Source organism: Coloeus monedula (genome assembly GCF_965178545.1).
Source record: "Coloeus monedula genome assembly, chromosome: 5".
Taxonomy (NCBI): Eukaryota; Metazoa; Chordata; class Aves; order Passeriformes; family Corvidae; genus Coloeus; species Coloeus monedula.
In genome coordinates, this window is record NC_138785.1 from 32,298,670 (window position 1) to 32,316,705 (window position 18,036).

Below are 18,036 nucleotides of genomic sequence, written 5' to 3' on the forward strand. Positions count from 1 at the left end.
AGTGCACTTACACTTAAATATCACTTCAAGCACATTTGAGGCATGCACATTATCAGTTAAGATTTAACTACCAGCTCATGTCTCTTTCAGAATTAAGTTTATTGTTAGCTCTGTAAAGGAAGAATGGATGTTTCCTGAATAGCAGAAAGTTCACACATCTAAAAATACGGTCCAAGACCTTAAGCAAATATGTGTAAGTATTCAAAATGCAGATGCTCACACAGGTCCCTCTCTACATACAGCAAAGGAAACCTGTCAAAACATTTTTGGCAGAACAATGGCAAACACTTGAAAAGCAACAACAAAATTTAAAAAAAAAAAAGTACCCAGTTGAACAAAAATACCTAGCCAAACAAAAAACTCACAAAACAAAACAAAAAAAACCCAGAAAACATACAAAAATCCCCCCAAAGGAAATGAAGACAACCCATAAAAATTAAAAATATAAAAAAAAAACCCAAACCAAAAACCAACCCCCCCCCCAAAAAAAACCCCAAAACACCCAAACCACAACCGTATTTTTTTTTTTCAAAATTTCAGCAATATTGGTAGATTGCAGTATAAAAAGTCAAAATCTAGAAATTATCAAATGAATCATCATGGAACCTGATTTTTGATTCTCAGTACTAGACCAGTGATTCCCTGCTAGGTACTAGAAATTTGGGCACTACAAAAGATCAAATGAAATTTTAACTACTACCCTTGTATTTTTCTAAAAAAAGAATAGTCTTTTTAATATGAGCAAAAAGAAATTACAGCCTAAAATGTAAAAGGGTGTTACAAAGCATGGCAGTGCAGCTTTAGAGATTCATAACTGCAGAAAGACATCAGAACTCTTGTCTTCCTTTCTCCCGAAAAAGTGATTGCTGTAACTGGTGCTTTAAACAGTTGAACAACCCGATTTTCTTTTCTTTTAGCTCTTAAATACAATTTATTATGTATTCATTATCTATACGCTTCCATGTAGACAGTATTGAAAGGAATCTGCCAAGCACCAAAGTAGTAGGAAAAGTTGCTCGTTTTTGCCACATGTTATTTCAATGCACATCTTTGGCACTGAGAAAGTCAGAATATTTGCTTTGCAGATTTTCAAACACCCAAAATGTCTAACACAGTCCATCCAAGTAGCAATGTCAGCTCTATGGAATGATTTGCCAGCTCTGGAGACTACAGTCCAAACCTTCTGGCTGCCAGATAAATCAGGCTCAATCCCAGCTGCAGACAGGTCCTTTTAGTAGTCCTAAGAGCCTACCCCTCCCTATTTTAAACGGCTGTAAATAGTAAAAACACAGAAAACTGAACTTTTTCATATTGAAAAACAGTGCGGCACGAAAGAGATTTTTTAAACATGTGATGGAACATCACACAACAAAAGGCCCATCCACTGGTACCAATTTTGAGGCAACAGAAGTTACTCAGTAATGACTATTTTTAAACATGAAGACAAGTCTGCCTTGGAAGGGAACAATGTACCAAAGCTACAAGCAAGTCATAGCATTAATGAGACAGGCAAAAATCAAATCTATGAGAAGCAATGAATGAGGAAGTAAGACAGGCATACATTACAACAAATAGAGTAGAAGCATGAAATTGACTGGCTTAATTTGCATTAAAATGGATGCCTTGGATTGATACCATAGAGATCATTAGAAACTCAACAGTCAGAAGTAAAAATCATTTTAGTATTTTGTTCAATTTGCATTTCAAGACTTTAGCAAATGCCACATTGTATTAATTAACTGCATCATACCTTAGCACGCTACAGCTGCAACACTCAAAAGGTTAAGAGTACTCGCAGTTTCATTCACATCCCTGATGTGACTTGTGCTAAATGTCTATTCAGGCAGAAGAGAAAAAGAGAAGTTTCTACTAATGTTTGCCTCAGTCCAATCCTGAATCAACTTCATGTTCTTTCCCACCTCAGAGCAGACACTCCAAGGACTAAACAAAGCAGAGACATGACTACCCTTCAGGATTTCTGTTCGGGTTAAGACAGCAGTTAAGTATTTGAATGCGGTCTGTAACAAAATTTACACCTTAATTTATTAATCTGAGAAGTCTGCCCGGTAATTCAACAGCCAAGGATGGCTCACAACAGGACTCAAGGAAAGCAATTTCTTTGCACCACTTGACTGAAGTCTCACCAGGTTCCACACCCACAGCATCTGCCAGGTCCCTTCAAGTGCCAGAGAGATTCATCTGGTTGTGCTTTGTAGTGCAGTCTGCAGTTTAAGTAGCAGCTCACATGCCAGAACAGTTGGACAGCCTTATGTGTGTTTCAGCAATGTTTATCTATCGAATCCCACTGCATTAATATTTTAATAATACTATCAAAATCTTTCAGTAAATGATCACCACGTGCACAAGAAATTCCCACAATAAATCCCATGACTGAAAAGATGCAACGCCCACGACATCCTGCCTCCTCTCTTTGACTGTAATCACTGATTTCCAAACCCAAAACACATCCAGTTCTTTAGAACAGAAAGTTTACATGAAAAACTGACAAGTTTTTTGTGGGGTTTTTTGTTTTTCTTTCATTTTGTTGGGGTTTTTTATGCGTTTAAAAGCTTAAATTACCAAATCAGTGTATCCAGTGGTTATAAACAGATGTGTGTGCATATACAAATAAAAATACATCTATTAAAAAGTATTTGCTATTCATGTCTCAAAGTATCCCCATAAAACTTCCTTGACAGGTGATGAACTTTACAATTACAGACACACACATATGCCTATAAATTCAGAAATTTAAGAGGACTCAGCTGCATCTGGACAAGTCTGCAAGGTCAGCATATGCCACAAGAACTCGAAGAATCTGTACTGTGGTTCACCCTCTGGGGTTTTACTGGAAAAGTAAAGTGAAAGCTTTAGATTACTGTTGTAACTACAGAATAAACTACTCATAAATCAGATAGAAGAATCAGAATTGCACTGAAATCTACCTGCTGATGCCAAGTAGAACAGTTCCTTAGGCATTTTATTGATTTTTGCAACTTTATCCTAAAAAAGTGAACATTAACACTACTTCCTTAATTTACAGTAAGTACAGCAGTTATAGAAAGGGAAAGAAAGAATAAGAATACCACTAAATAATACATTTTATGTCTGCAATAGTCTGCATAATAATAGTATTGGTTAGGTAGTTCACAGGAACATTGATCCCCCTGCTCCATTTCAATTCAAAATGCTCTTAATATCTGAAACCTGTCTGCTAGTTATCTTACATAGTCCAAGTGTGTTAAAAAAGAATCTTGAAATGTATTACTTTTACATTAATACCATCTTTTCTACATGTGAAAGTAGTATCTTGAAGCACAGCTAAAGGAAAACAGGATTTAACCATTCAATTTAAACAAGTGCTCAGGTTAAAAATAACCATTATTTACACACAAAAGCACTGAGCAGACCTCATGCAGATGTATTGCGAAAGAAATCAGTGTCCTCTACCTTCAGACACGTTAGCAACTGCTGGTATTTACTGAGGCAGAAACTTTAGGTGCTCTTTATGTGGGCCAAATAAAAGCTGAAGAAAAAACCTGAAAACGTGCGTGTTTGTGTGCACGTTTGTGTGTAACCAATGCAAGAATAATGGCAAACATCTTTTAACAGCGAGCAACAAAACTGTCAAACAAAATTTTCAGGGGAAGAGCAGATCTTGATGAACTTTGAGCCTGCAGCACCTTATTTACACAGAAAAACATCCCTCCCCCCCACCCATCACAAATAACCGTACTTTCCAAAGCTGAATTTACTCACATAATAGAATAGGATGGTATTTTAATGAAAACCTATAAAGATACAAACTAACCCTGTGCAGAGAAAATTATTTATTCAGCTGTGGAGTGAAAAGTCTAAATGAACTTTTGTATCTAAAGTGGGTTGACAACTAATACTCAGCAGCCAGGAGCAGTTTCATGTAGCTTCAAAACCACGTGCCAGCAGCATCTACCACTTCTTTGTAGTTGTATGTAGCGAGAAGCACTTGAGGCTCACAGCTTTCAAAACTTCTAGGATGAAAATTATTTCCCCTCTTTTCATACTGATCTGTGGAGTGGGAAAAAAAAAAAATTCACTAAAGCAAACAAACTCCCTGTGCACTCATCTTGGATGTTGAGAGGGCTGATGTCAGCTATTAAGACTGATAGTCTCTGACAGAAGAATCCTCCAAGCAGCTTTTGGGGAATAGCCATTTTTCATTTATGGATTCAAACTACAGAAACAAAAGAAGTTTTAAGACAAGTTTAGCTAAAGTCTTATTTTGCTGTGTTCCAAATTCCTCTATTAAAAATCCAATAATTTTTAAATCAGTATTTTCAATTAAAATATGTTGGTTTAATGTCTTCAGAAGTGTTAATTCGCAGGTAAGTTTTCAGTAAAATGCAAAGGAAAAAGAAAAGATCTGTGTGTGCCTAGTTCTTATCATGAGCATTATTTTATAGAGGGTCACTTGGATGTGAAATTACTTACCACTGCGATGCAGCAAGGGTAACTGAACCTCTAAGAAAAGATTAATTTCCCTGGGGTACAATTCAGTGTCATATCCTAGCTGGCAACAGTGACTTCCTTAGCGTGTGACTGTTAGCAATTATTACAGCCCTTGACACAGGTTTCAAACCTTAAGGTAGGACTAGCACAGATGTGAACTTGGGGCCTTGCCTCCACAGCAGCTGCCAGCAAGCCAAATGCAGTGCCTCTCACATGCCATGCACCAGCCCCTGCACTCCTGTGGGAACAGCAGTCCCCAACTGCCCTGGACAAATGAGCTGCTGAAATGATCTGTCCACTTATCTCGAGAGTCTGAAACAAGACACCACTACAAAGCTGTATATTAAACTGTAATTGAGAAACACTCTGGGATAGAAATCAGATCCAATAGCCATGGATAGTTTCCGAGAGAGGGTCCTGAAGTCAGAGACTAAGCTTTACACTATTAATTCATACTCAGTTATGTTGGAAAAGCTCCTGATGAGAAGGAAATGGAAATAGAAGTCTTTCATAATAGGTAGTTTTATGCCAAAAGATTGAAGCAAATTACCTCAAGAAGACATGTGCTAACTTGAGGCAATTTTTGATGATGTTTAATGCATTACCAGCTGCCAGGAATTCAACTTTCCCCTAATCCAGAATAGAATCTCTGTCAGCGTTTCAGAATTCTGAGGAAAGAATGAGTTCTACAAGAATTGTGTTTAGCAGATGATGATTAAATACAGTACATGTTGCTTTCTAATATGACCACTAGTTTAATCTTCCCTCTCTACAGTTCTGGAAGTCAAAGAACAATTTCTGGGCTGTTAATTTATATAAAGCTGCATAAGAATTTAAGAATTGAGAGTGGTGAGGCACTGGTTGAGGTTGCCCACTGAAACTGTGGATGCCCCATCCCTGGAAGTGTTCAAGTCCAGACTGGAAGGGGCTTTGAGCAACCTTGTCTAGTGGAAGTTATTCCTGACCATAGCAAGGGGGTTGGAACTGCATGATCTTTAAGGTCCCTCCCAGCCCAAAAACATCCACCATGTGCCAATCCTGAAAGGCATGCCTTTTTAAGATGGTTTCTTTGTGGGGGTGGAGGAAGTCAAACCTGGCATTTAGAAAAAATCCTATAAATTGATTTCTTTGTGCGTTGGCCAATCACCTGGTATTATGGAGTATCATCCAGCAGCAGGCCATGATTTGCATCATAAGCAACTGCCCTGTAGAAAGAACAGGAATCTGGCACACTGAATTTTGTAACCAAGAGTGACAGTGATTGCCATGCCTAAAACCAGTTATAACTGCTTAGAAATGTCTAACTGGACAGAATTTAAAAACATTTCCTAGAAGCACAGAGCATGCTCAGGCAAGGAACTTCTCCTATTTAAATATAAACATGGATGTTTGACAGTTTAGGAATACTCAAATGAACATGGTGACAATCTCAAAACATTTGCAGCTATCAAGCTACCCAAGCAAATTAGCACATTTTTATTATACTCAAAAAAACACTTTCCCTTGTTCTATCTATTAAACTGACACTGGAGCCACAGGGGCTGTACTGTCATGAGGAAAATACCAGCTTGCAGTATGTTTCATGCTTGTTATAGACTTCACCATTAGAAAACTTTATGGCTCAAAAAGCATAAAGGCAATTAATAACTCAATCAATTAACACAACTCTACACCACAAAAACTACAGAGAATGACTTCTCACCTGGGAGTCTATTACCCTGCCACGCCTGTCTGCTCCAGTGTAAAGAAAAAAAAAAGTTCAAACTTCTAATTTCTCTAGAAAACAAGTGTGAGGGACACAGGATATAAGGAGAAGCAAGTCAGGAAAGGCCTGAGCAGCCACATTTTATTATAGGCAAACCACCTCAGCTGCTCAAGAGGCTGCCCAAGCAATACTCACGTTGAACTCATACATACTCAAGACCCCTACAACTGGCACGGAGATTTGCCTTTGTCCAGATTCCCCTTTCCTGTCTCTCAACTTTTTCAAAACACTTCAAAGAAGATCAAAAAGCTTGAAAGAAGTGCAGTTGTTTAGTCTATAGAAGACAAGATAAATGGGAGACCTAGTCTTGTTCTTCAAAGAGAAAGCAAGTTGGTACGAGCATGGGACTAAACTGTTCACCAGGTCTGATGCAGACATGAAAAAGAAAGCAAGATTTAAGTTTTGGAAAACTTTCAAGTAAGAGTAATAGACTGAACAGGCTGCCTTTGGAGGCTGTGGAATATCCATCACTGGAAGGTTTTAAAAACAGGCTAGGCAAACAAACTGTCAGAAGTGATTAAGTTATAATAGATGAGAAGATCTTTTGCTCCTTTTCTGCTAAGGTCTTCTTGTAACACCCAGTGTTAAAAACCCAATCACATATCTCTCTTTTACATGCCTGTGTTTTATTTAACTTTAAAAACCATGCAGTAAAACCTACCCTTCTGTGATATTTCCACATATTCAAGTGTATTTATTTGGGACAACATAATACACATCAAAGATTTGCTAAGTGTGAAAGCAGGATAAAGAAACCACCTGTGAAGTAAAATACCAATGTATTCAATTTACACTCACTCTGAATAAACTAACTTCTAACATCATAATGTAGACAGCACTGCATTGTTTTGTCTTCCAAGAGAAAAAATTGTTCAGCTGATGACTTACTGATCTGGAGTCACTTTAAGATTCTCCTTGAAGGAATTTTTTTTCAAAGAAAGCACTTTTCCCCAAGCACAAAATAATATAACATTAAATATTACAAAATATTAATAGAAAAAAAGACAGCAGGAGGCTACTTTGAGACGTATCCAAGTCTTTTGTAAACTATATTTAATTACGAGTAAGTATGGCTTCCATCACACTGGAGGAAAAAAAGCCATCAGGGACCTCTTTCCTCCCCCTGCTGTTTAATACTAATGTAACCATGGAAACAAAAAATAAACACTGATTTCCCCTCACCCCCAGTATGACAGGAAATCTAACAGCAGAAATGTTTCTTGGTAAAGGTAAGAACCATGCAGGTAACTGTTCAGAAGAACACATGGGTTTCTGGGGGTCTCTGCTGGACTGACTTCATTTAACTCCTATCACTACAAGAAGCAAGAGGTGCTGTTTGCTTTGCTCACATCTGATGCTCCTATCAGCTGTCCTCTGTGCTGACTCCTCAGTTTTATCTATGTTGGCTAGTATTTCACCTTCTTTAGGTTTTAGGTAACACTCCCTTAGAAGAGACAAACATGAATTAATAGCTGTGACATAAAGCAATCAGATCATAATCAGGAAAGTTAAAAAATATTACGGCTGGTACCAGATTTGTCTTTCTGCACACGTGACCAATCCTTCTAATGACAACTGTTTTATGTTATTTTCATTATAAAGGTATTTCCCAAGTTTGTTCATGGGGACTTATAAAGTAGGTGGGATTTGCAGGCATACAAGAACTCAATTCTTCTTTTCATTCTTGGCCTTGGATAACATTTATCTTGTATTTTGCATCTCAATATGTGTTTTTTCTTGTCAATTCAAGATCCACCCTTCAGTCTGATGTCAAGCTTTCTCAGACTAACATGACATAAAATTATTTATTCTACTTTAATGTGGAAAGGGCAGGGAAGCTGAGAAACCAGTATTTTTCTAATTTGGCTCTACTGGCAATTAGTAAATTTACATAGAGCAACAATTTTAGAAGTGGTTTACAGATTCAGAAAGAAAACACAAATCATTGCAGTTGATTATTACCTTATGTTATCTCTCATGATCTCATAATTCAAAGTATCCCAGTTCCACAGTATAAAATGTGCTGGGTAATAAAAGTACAGAAATACTTTGAGGCATGTTTACGATATTTCCAGAAACTGTTTTTAAAGCTTCCTGCTAACTGAAATAAGTGTACTGTATCTCAGTGTGTTACAGTCTAATATAGAATCAAAGTTTTTAACTTTCTACTTTAGTCCTGAATTAAGAAACAAGAACACACAGCCCAACCCCCAAAATTGCAAACAAGGTCTCAGTGAAGTTTAGGAAACAAAAACAAAGGAAAGATTAAGAGATAAGTTGGAACACCCAGAAAATTATTGTAACAATGTGTCAAATAAGGAATTCAGTGTATCAAGCACATAGCACGAAATTTCAGTGATAAACTATAGTCAAGTATATATATTTCAACATTCTCTAAATTAGGACCCTGTCCTGCACAAATGTGATTTCACCAAGGATATTAAGCAAGCAACTTTAGAAAGAATTGAGAGAAAGTAAAGGGAGCTGTGCCACCAATACATCTTGCAGGATGGAGCATTACAGGGTATCTTATGGCTCTCTTTTCAGGAAAACATAATATTGTGAAACTTGCAGATCAGTACTAGAAAGTTAAAGACTCTAGTAGACTAGAATGCATAAATTATTGACTTTCAAAAATCATTTTAAGAAAATGCTGTGATTTGATTTAAAGGATTTTGCAAAGCATAAGAAGTCCCAGGGGGTTGCTTGCTTCCCCCCATTACGGCATACAATTAACTTAAATCCTAGTCTTGGATAACACAACTAACTGAAATGACAATGACATATTAAGCAGACTTCAGTCAAATATATTTAGGAGAAAAGCCATTAGAGACAATATCTCCTAAATCAAAAGGATTAAGAAAAATCCACAGACTGCTTAGCCTTCCTTTGATAGAGGCCCTACGTTAACTTGCCACTACTAAATTCATACTAAATTAGAATGATAATAATATCAAAGCTGTATCATCATACCTTTCTGCATTAAACTTATTTTTAGATTGTTTTCCCACTCAAATATGCTTCATGAACAGAAGCATCAAGTTTTCAAGGCTCTGGGCAACTAGAGTCCTATTATTCCAATCTGATGGACTATTTTCAGATTTGCACAAATTTTTTTAGCAAATACCTTTTTTCATTTGATACCATTTTTTCCACACAATCCACTGCTTTCAGTCTGGAGAATGAGAAGTTGTTTCCTTCTCTCTTTACATTTAAAGGTGTAAAATAAACAAAGATACCTAGAGCAATGTATGGAAAATATGCACAAAGTTACAACAGGAAAGAGACATTCCAAGCATAAATTTGCTGAAGATAGCTTTAAGAATAATTTCTGTCTTCAACATCTTGTACCTTCAGGATTCGGTGTTGCTAAAACATCAAAGCAACTCACAAATATATTGCTTAAAAATATCGTAAGTCAAAATTACTGCAACAAGAATATATTGCTAACATGTGACAAGGTGGAGAGAATATATTATGATGAAGCTATATTGATAAGCAATGACCCTTGAGGCTACCTAAAAATATACAACACTGCCTCAACTTAATACAGATTTCATGTAAGTATCCTGAATCCCAGAACTATTTGTGAAAAGCAATGAGTTCACTTAAAAGAAAACAAGAATCTCTGAGTTAAAAAGAAAGAGCAAGAAATGCAGGTATTACTTAGTTTGCAGTAGCATTGTCTTTATTTTGCCAGATGCCAAACCCAGTTCAAAACCACTTACTGATGAGCCTCAGGTATAACACTACCTGATATATTCAGTACTGATATATACAGATATATATACTGATATATACCCGATATATACAGCGCTTCAGTAGCGTTGCCGTATGCTAGGGAGCTGTGGCGTGGCAACATAACTACAAGCTCATCCCTGTTGATCCAATGCACGCATCCTTGCACAGAACACGTGTTGTATGTTAAACCTTGTAAGTATCTCTACTGAGGGTGGACCGAATACTTATTTGAGTTATAGTCTGTTTTTCACTCAAGTCTATGCCAAAGTATAACGAACGTTATTCAATTAACCAAAAGTGAGGCAGCATCTACTTTTCCCTAAGTAATAGCAAACGTCAGTGGATACTCCGTGCACGTACTTTGCAGGCTAATATAGCATTTTCTTGAACAGCCCACCACTACGCCGCTTCCAAACCCTCATTCCAGGGACACGGCTGAATAAAGGAACACAACCGATTTGAGATGAACCACTTCACGTGCGGGCGCGTCCTCCACGCAAAGCGCGGGATGTGAATTTACAGTGCCGCCCTACAGCTACAGCGAACGTCTAGCCCTGCCATAAAATCCCTTGCGTGAATTGAACCACGACCGGAACGCCGCTTCCTGCGGCTATGATCTCACAAGGGCGGCCTCCCTGCGACCACCGCCACAGGGTACTCCCGCTCCACCCGACTCGCGCTGCGCTGGCGGCTCGAAGCAAATCAGCAGGAGCAAATTAGCGGGACCCTGCCTAGCTCCCGCCCACCCCAGGGAGCTCGGCCCGGCCCGGCCCTCGGGGCAGCCCCAGGGCGCCCATGGCGCCGTCCCCCAGCGGCTGGCGGGGGAGCACCGAGGCGAGGCCCGGCGGGGACACCGAGAGCGCGGTGAGGGCAGAGCGCGTCCGGCCGAGGCCGCGGCCCCGCCGGGACACTCACATGAACCGAGGAGCCGCCGCCGCTGCCCGCCCGGGGAAGAAGGACCCGCTCCCGGGGCTGCTCCAGCGAGTGCCTGAGGTTTGCAAGCAGGCGCCCCGGAAAGCCTCGCTCCCCCTCAGCAAGCACAGGGCTAAGGCGCCCAACGCGCCGTTCCCGAAACACTGGCAGAGCACGCATACATACACACGGGGGAAAGGGTGTTAAGCTCTCTCTCTCTATCTTTTTTTTTTTTTTTTTTTTTGTTATGGTCTTTTTGGTTTTGTTTTGCAATAACCCGAACAAAAAGGATGCTCAGGCACCGTGCAGGTCGCCCCTATGGTCCTACAGCGAGCGGCTGGCGGAGCGCAGTGACGTCGCTGAGAGGGCGGGGCGCGGCGGGGGCGGCGGCTCTCGCGCAGGTACCCCGGCCCCTTTTCCTTTCCTCACTCCCGTTCCCTTGCCTCTGCCCATCTTGCCCCTCCATCCTTATCCTCTTGCCCATCCCTATCACCATTCCCTTGCTCAGTCCCTCTCCCCATCCTCTTCCTTCATCCCTGTCCTCTTCCCCATCCCTATTCCCCCTTGCCCATCTCCTTAGTCCTTCCCATCCCCTTCCACCATCCCCTGCCCCGTCCCCATTCCCTTTCCCTTCCCCTTCCCCAGGAGCTCTCTGGCCAGTGAGTTTGTAGCAGCGCAGGGGGTATCAAGGTCCCCAGCATCTCTATGAGTTATTTAGAGAACCGAGTGAAAGTGTTTTCTCTTGTGCCAGGTTTAGTTCCTGGGATAAATCAAATGGTGACAAACCCCATTTTAGGTCTTTATTGGGACAATGACGTAGCACAGCAGGCAGGCTCTAAACAAAAGACACTAATAAACAGGTTAAAGAAACAACAAATTTATAAAGGAGGGAAATGGGACTAAAAACCTATTCTGATCTATCTAATTGTTTATCAAAACCGATTCTATATGTTTTCTTCGAGCTATCCAAGTGTTGCTATTTTTTTCCACTGGATGAATATTGTAGCTGCAGCTGTGCAACTTGAGGTGTCTGTGTAAATCTCACCAACTCTGACACCTGGTTTTCAAAGCAGCAGTGTTTTAATGTATGTAGTAAAGTTGTAAAAGCTCCTAACAGCACCAGTAACTTATGCAAATATCTACACTGAATGCAGAGGCATTCATGTATGTGTGACAAAATTCTCCAAATATTACTGATACATAAGCAATCAGCAAGGATTAAAAAATGCTGTTTCACTTGAGTGATGTTCTAATATCGCTACAAAGGAATTACTGTTTAGCATTTTCACAAAATAACTTTTCAAATATAGTTGGAATACTTCTTACTTCAATGAATGTTAGAGAAGTTAGAAAATTTTATAAAAGAAGATGTTTTGATATAAAATCATAGGGGAAAACATTTAATTAAAAGCAGTACTGCTGACGTGTAGATTTTTTTAGCAACATAATGGCATTTTGTAGTAGATGCTTATACTGCAGATGGAAAAAAGAATCCCATCTCATTGTTGTGATTGTTCTAACAAACCCTTATCTATTTTCTGTGCTCCCTTCCATAGGAATCTGAATTCAACTTTTCTTCAATACCTGTTCTGCATATTAATAAACTTTGTGAAATCACTCAGTTTCGGGGTTTTTGTGAAGTAGCAACACTAGTTAGATTGTATTTTCTATTTCAGTTATTTTATCAAATTAATAATTACTGTAGTTGCAGCAGAAATATTTTAAGAGCAAAATTATTTTGTGTAAGAATTTCCTCTTACGAAATAGCCTACTTTGTTTAACTTACCATGATTTAATGAAGAAATATAGGATGTTTGGCTACCTGCTCTCCTGAAATTGCTCTCAATTGCTTTAAAACTAATTCAATAGCAGTATTGATTATAATTATGTCTTAATTCTGAAAAGCTACCTTCCTTAGGTAAGGGATATTTACATCTGAGTACTCAGGAGGCATTTAACTAAGTAGCATGTCAAGTTACTAATGGGGCTACTTGCCATTATTTCTGCATGTGGATGCTTTAGGAATTTACTGATGTGTTTTACTGGATGGATTCATTCAGGTTGGCCTCTTTATATGTGCAATATTTTCTTCTGAGAATCAGATTTATTATGTTTTGACTTTTTTTCCTGAGAGCAAAGTTCTAACTGTCCATTAACTTGATCACCGTAGTACTGCTGCAGTGAAGAAGTTGTAACCGATGTTTCTAGAAGAGGCTGACTTCTGAAGAAAAAACATTTGTTCTCTGAGAGCAGTAGATATTCAGAGGAGCAAATAAATTGCTCAGTAGACGGAGTTCCATTTTGTATTTTATTTGTCATTTTTGGACACCAAACAGCTATCTAGTGCAAGATTTTCAAAGTAGTGCTGATCTGAATATTGGAACAGGAATTTCTAAAGGTCTTTTTTTTTTTTTTTTTTTTTTTTTTCTCTGATTTTGATGTTGGTTAGTGGTTTTGTGCACTATAAAGGTTTCTAATGGGGATTTAGATGAAAGTAGGGAGCTAGGGAAGGTTTTTCAGAGGTGGGATGCAAGAAATCCTCTTCTGGCCTTCTAATCTTTATGCCAGCATGTTTCACGGCTGTGACAGACTGTCTCTCATAGATGGGATAAATGGTGCTTTGGAAACAGTGACTCAGTGATTTTAGATGACCACCATAAGACAAGTCTTTGCTTCCTCTTCCATCCTAGCTGTTTTGGATTATCAGAATTGGATTTCCAGAATTCAGTCACAAAATTGAATTTGCGTTAACTGGTTCTGGTGTTAGTTTAAAATAACAAACCTTTCTTCTTCTCTTCTTATTTTTATTTGAAAGTCACAGGGAAGTTCTGCAGGATATAATTAATTCCTTCAAATCATAAAATTAATGCAGTATGTGTCTTTTCTGTGCAGTAAAAGTGAGTTTGAAGTATAAAATTGTGTACATTGAACTAAGGACAATGTGTTTATAGTTCTGCTAGACTTTGATGTGGAGTGAAAAAAGAAACCAAAACCAAACAAACAAACACCCTCAATTTAAAATAGTCAGAGGAGAGCTTTTTTCAGATGAACTTTTAAAATATTTATAACCATACTTTTTGAATTTGGAAATGTCAGTAAGTTACTAGAGAAATGTTGAGACTGAAAAAAATTTGTTAAAAAACACCCTTTCGTTTAAGCTGTAATATAAGTCCCTTTCTAAAGGTGGTGGAAGGATTAAGTTTGGGGTTACTTGTTTTATTTTTCAACTTAGTCCCTGGAATTTATGTAAGTGGAGAATTAAGGAGAGATCAGAGTTTGACTGTGAGGGCAGCAATTGACAGAACTGGCTGGTTTCCATCATCATCAGAGAAAACTTTTTTCTTTGCTTTCTTGGTTTCCCTGGAATTAATTATGTAGTAAGAGAATGTGGTTTATTGCATACCTTTTAAAATTCTTTATTGATTCCTTTAGGTAGGCAACAGGAAAGTTTGTTTGCTTATCTGATATCTTGCTTTTTGCCCATCTGGTTTCTAACCAAAGGAGCAGAGTGAAAAGTCTGCAGTTGCCTACTTGAACACATTGTAGGTGCTGTAATTCCTCCTTGTAAGCCAAATGATCTGGAGTGCAAGGAAAGTTTAATCACTTAAACTAGTTATTGAATTGATAGTATTTAACAATTCTTTTCATTAAAATTCCTTTCTAAGTGTCAGCTGAATGCAGGTACAATGTATTAGAGAAGTATTCTCTAACATTTTTCTATGGTAAAAATGAGAACATTTTACCTCCGTAAATATATTGTACACAATATATATATGTACTTATTTACCTTCTTAGAGACATAATATATCTTGCTGCTAGACATAATCTTACTCCTCCTTACCTCCACTCTGATTGTAATAACCTGGTTTTGTTTTCTTTTAGAGCAAGCATTAGAGGACCATTGTGTCAAGCAAGATTATGGTTGCATCTGTAACCTATAATATATATTTTCTTTCTGAAACCGAATAGTTTATTTGGCAGACTTGATGTTTCTTAACATGGAATGTTAATGAATAATAAAAAATGGGGGTTCTTATTATAAATACGCTGTTAAAGGTTTCCAATTGGAACCTGCTACACGCCAATGAATCTTTGTGCTTGCACTCAGTCCAACTGATGTCTTTCCAATGGAAAATTCTAACTGTAGTGTGCATTGTTCACCTCGTAAAATAAATCATCTGCAAAAAACTATGAAATATTCATGAGATATGAAAGTATTGAATCTTTACAAATAAGACTTTTAATACAAATAATATAATAAATATTTCAGTGCTCAAAGCTGTTTCAGATTTTTCTTCCTTTTTAAAGTTTGATCCTTAATATTATACATTCATATTTAATATGGTTATATTTATTAGAATGTAAAAGTACATATCTCATGTCTGTTTCTTTGGGGGGGGAAAAACCACAAATGAGATCAGTCTTTTATATTTGTTTTGTATCTTAAGTTGGACTGTATTAGTTAAAATAGAAGGTATCTTTCATAATTTCCATTTGTATAGACTTAGTAAATAAGTTTGGTATGTAGGGATCTTTGTGCAACCTATGTGGAGTTGCTCTCAGTTGGGATTCACAAATAAATTTAGTAGTTTTTTACTGGGAATTTTGTGCTTTGAAGAAGATTGTTCCCTTAGAATAATTTTGAGACACCAAATTGTTAAGTGTTCTGTTTCTCCTGTGTGACTTCCTGAGGAAAAGAAAAACATTTTAATTGCATTATTTAGTAAACAACTAGTAACTTGAGTCTGTATCTTTTGCTGATAAATTTTTACTCTGCTTTCTCTATTTAAGGAACACGAATAGCTCCGAAGGGCTTAAGATTGTGTGAAAAATATGTTTCCTTTAAAAGACACTGTGATGGGTGCCTCCACCTTCTTTGCCTCAGCTCTGCCACATGATGTCTGTGGAAGTAATGGCCTCCCTCTAACACCTAACTCCATAAAAATTCTGGGGAGATTTCAAATCCTTAAAACAATCACCCATCCCAGACTTTGCCAGTATGTTGACATTACCAGAGGTAAACATGGTGAGTATCTGTTCAATAAACAAATTTTGTGTATGATTATAGTTTTGGTTTTGGGGTTTTTTGGTGACAATATAATTTAAGGTGATTGAGCAGGATACTGCCTTCATAGCACCAGAAAGTGGCCAGTTTTCAGTCTCAAAATTCTTGAATATCTTTGCTATGACCAGCAGTATTAGTCCTTTTGTGTCTTCTTGATAGACTCAAAGCAGAGATTGGTTGTCTGTCCTGTTTTGCGTTACACTAACTGGTAAAAGAAGAGCGCTTTCTTCTTTTTATACCTCACTAAAATTCCTGTACTCAATTGCTCTGCCATGTCTTTGTGTGGAATATAGAAATACATGTATTTTTGATGGTGAACTCCTAACCCATGTTCATGTTCATCTTGTGAACATTTTCATGTGGTGGTTAGGTTTCTTGTACTTGATTTGCAGCTGGTGTTGTCATCTCATGTCCTGGCTGCAAGCTTCCTGTATTATTATTATCTTTTGATTTCTTCAAGATTTCTCCCACTAATGGTTACTTTATTCCAGTACAGGTTTGGGATTTTTTTCAGTACCTGTTATCACACTTATTGTTAGCTCAAATAAAACTTCAGTTGTTTCTTTCTGCTCTAGATATTCTGTTGCAAGCTCAGCAGGACTACAGCACTTAATTTCCACAAAAAGGCTGCAACACCTGTGACAATTTAAGTCATTGCCACCTTTAACTTTTAAATCAACAATGTTCTCATACAAAAGTGCATTGCATGTATTTGATTAGCTACAGGGTCTCATAAAGTAGAGCAAGTAATTTTTTCCCCTTTAGAATGCAGTATGATGGAATGCTTCAGATTTTTACAAAATTAGGATATTGCCAACTCCAGATACTGAAGTATTCTATGGGTCAGGGAGTTCTTTATGTGTTTTCCTTTGCCCTCAACATGTAGTTTTTTACTTACGCAGTCAGGAGGTCTAGAAAATTTAATAATTTTCATTTGTATTTACTAGTATCTCTTGAAACAAAAACTGGGATTTTCTCACAATATTGTTTGGGATGAAAGATTAGGAAGTATTAACTAACATAACATTTAATAAATAATAATTAAACTTGGCCTTTTTTACAACAAAGAGTAAATCACATGAAAATTCATGTGTGTTTATAAAAATGGAGAAAAAAAAACCTTCTTATAGTTAAAGTAACTTGAAGGATAGCAAATAAAATGTCTAACCATGAAGTCAGGAGAGTGTTCTGTTTTAACAATGGTTAGAATGGCAGCTAATAATTTTGAAATAACATGGGAAATTTAGTGGCAAATTTTGTCATTTCGATACTGACAGAATTCTCCGTGTGTCAGTTCTATGCCTAATGACTTTAATGTTTGTGGAGATTTTTTTTGCAAATGTCAGTTTCTACTATTGCAGAGAAATGTGAGAGCAGACTAGGAAAACAATGCAAAAAAAATTAGATGTATGAATTCCCCCAAAAAAGACTTTCGAGGGGGGAATATAAAATTAAAAGAAAAACATTCTGATGGATTTTTTTTTCTGTAAAAGTAAACTTTTTTCAAATCTTTGTTAGCATTGTAGAAGACAATCTCAATTTTTTTCCTTCCAAAGCAAGCTTAAATGGTCTTTTGATTTGAAAAAGGAGAAACAGAGTTGTGTAACAAGCTTTCCAGCTTTAATGTGATGACCTGTGTTCCTCAATTTTCCATCTTCATCTTACTGTAACAGTCGTGTTACAAAAATGTTTGTAATAGTTTAGTTTGATTTGGCTTTGAATGTGAACATTGACTGCTGGGTTAGTGGAAGTAGCAAAGCTTCTTTAGTGGTTTTCTCACATGCCCCTGTAACATCTTATACCTTTGTCTTTCCCTACTGCATGGTTGTTGTCTTCAGTGCAACAGTAGTTTTGGTTTTCCCTTTATGTTCAGAGCCAGCCCATCAATGTCCAGAACATGTGGGATCCCTACAGCTTCATGTTGGGCAAGGGGTGCTAGAGCTCATAATGTGCTCATTGGCCCATCAGGACTGAAGCTCCTGTGCTCACCCTGAGTCCCTTTTCTCAAAGCTGGGGTTGCTTTGAGTTTCTTTCATCAACCCAGCCACAGATTTCTGCAAATTTA

General features: G+C 37.7%; 2 protein-coding genes across 2 annotated transcripts in view; one reads left to right on the forward strand and one right to left on the reverse strand.

Moving 5' to 3' along the window:
- AIMP1 (aminoacyl tRNA synthetase complex interacting multifunctional protein 1) overlaps positions 1 to 11,005 on the reverse strand; it is a 32,463-nt gene extending 21,458 nt beyond the window's left edge. The window contains exon 1 of the mRNA XM_082281725.1: positions 10,910 to 11,005. Within this exon, the coding sequence (XP_082137851.1) occupies positions 10,910 to 10,911 (2 nt within the window). The 5' untranslated portion in view covers positions 10,912 to 11,005. The remainder of the gene's footprint in view (positions 1 to 10,909) is intronic.
- Positions 11,006 to 11,270: 265 nt separating this feature from the next.
- The window catches only part of TBCK (TBC1 domain containing kinase), a gene marked incomplete at its 3' end in the record, with an annotated part of 94,162 nt that continues 87,396 nt past the window's right edge, over positions 11,271 to 18,036 (forward strand). Inside the window, exons 1-2 of the mRNA XM_082281761.1 lie at positions 11,271 to 11,307; positions 15,698 to 15,932. Of these exons, the coding sequence (XP_082137887.1) occupies positions 15,740 to 15,932 (193 nt within the window). The 5' untranslated portion in view covers positions 11,271 to 11,307; positions 15,698 to 15,739. The remainder of the gene's footprint in view (positions 11,308 to 15,697; positions 15,933 to 18,036) is intronic.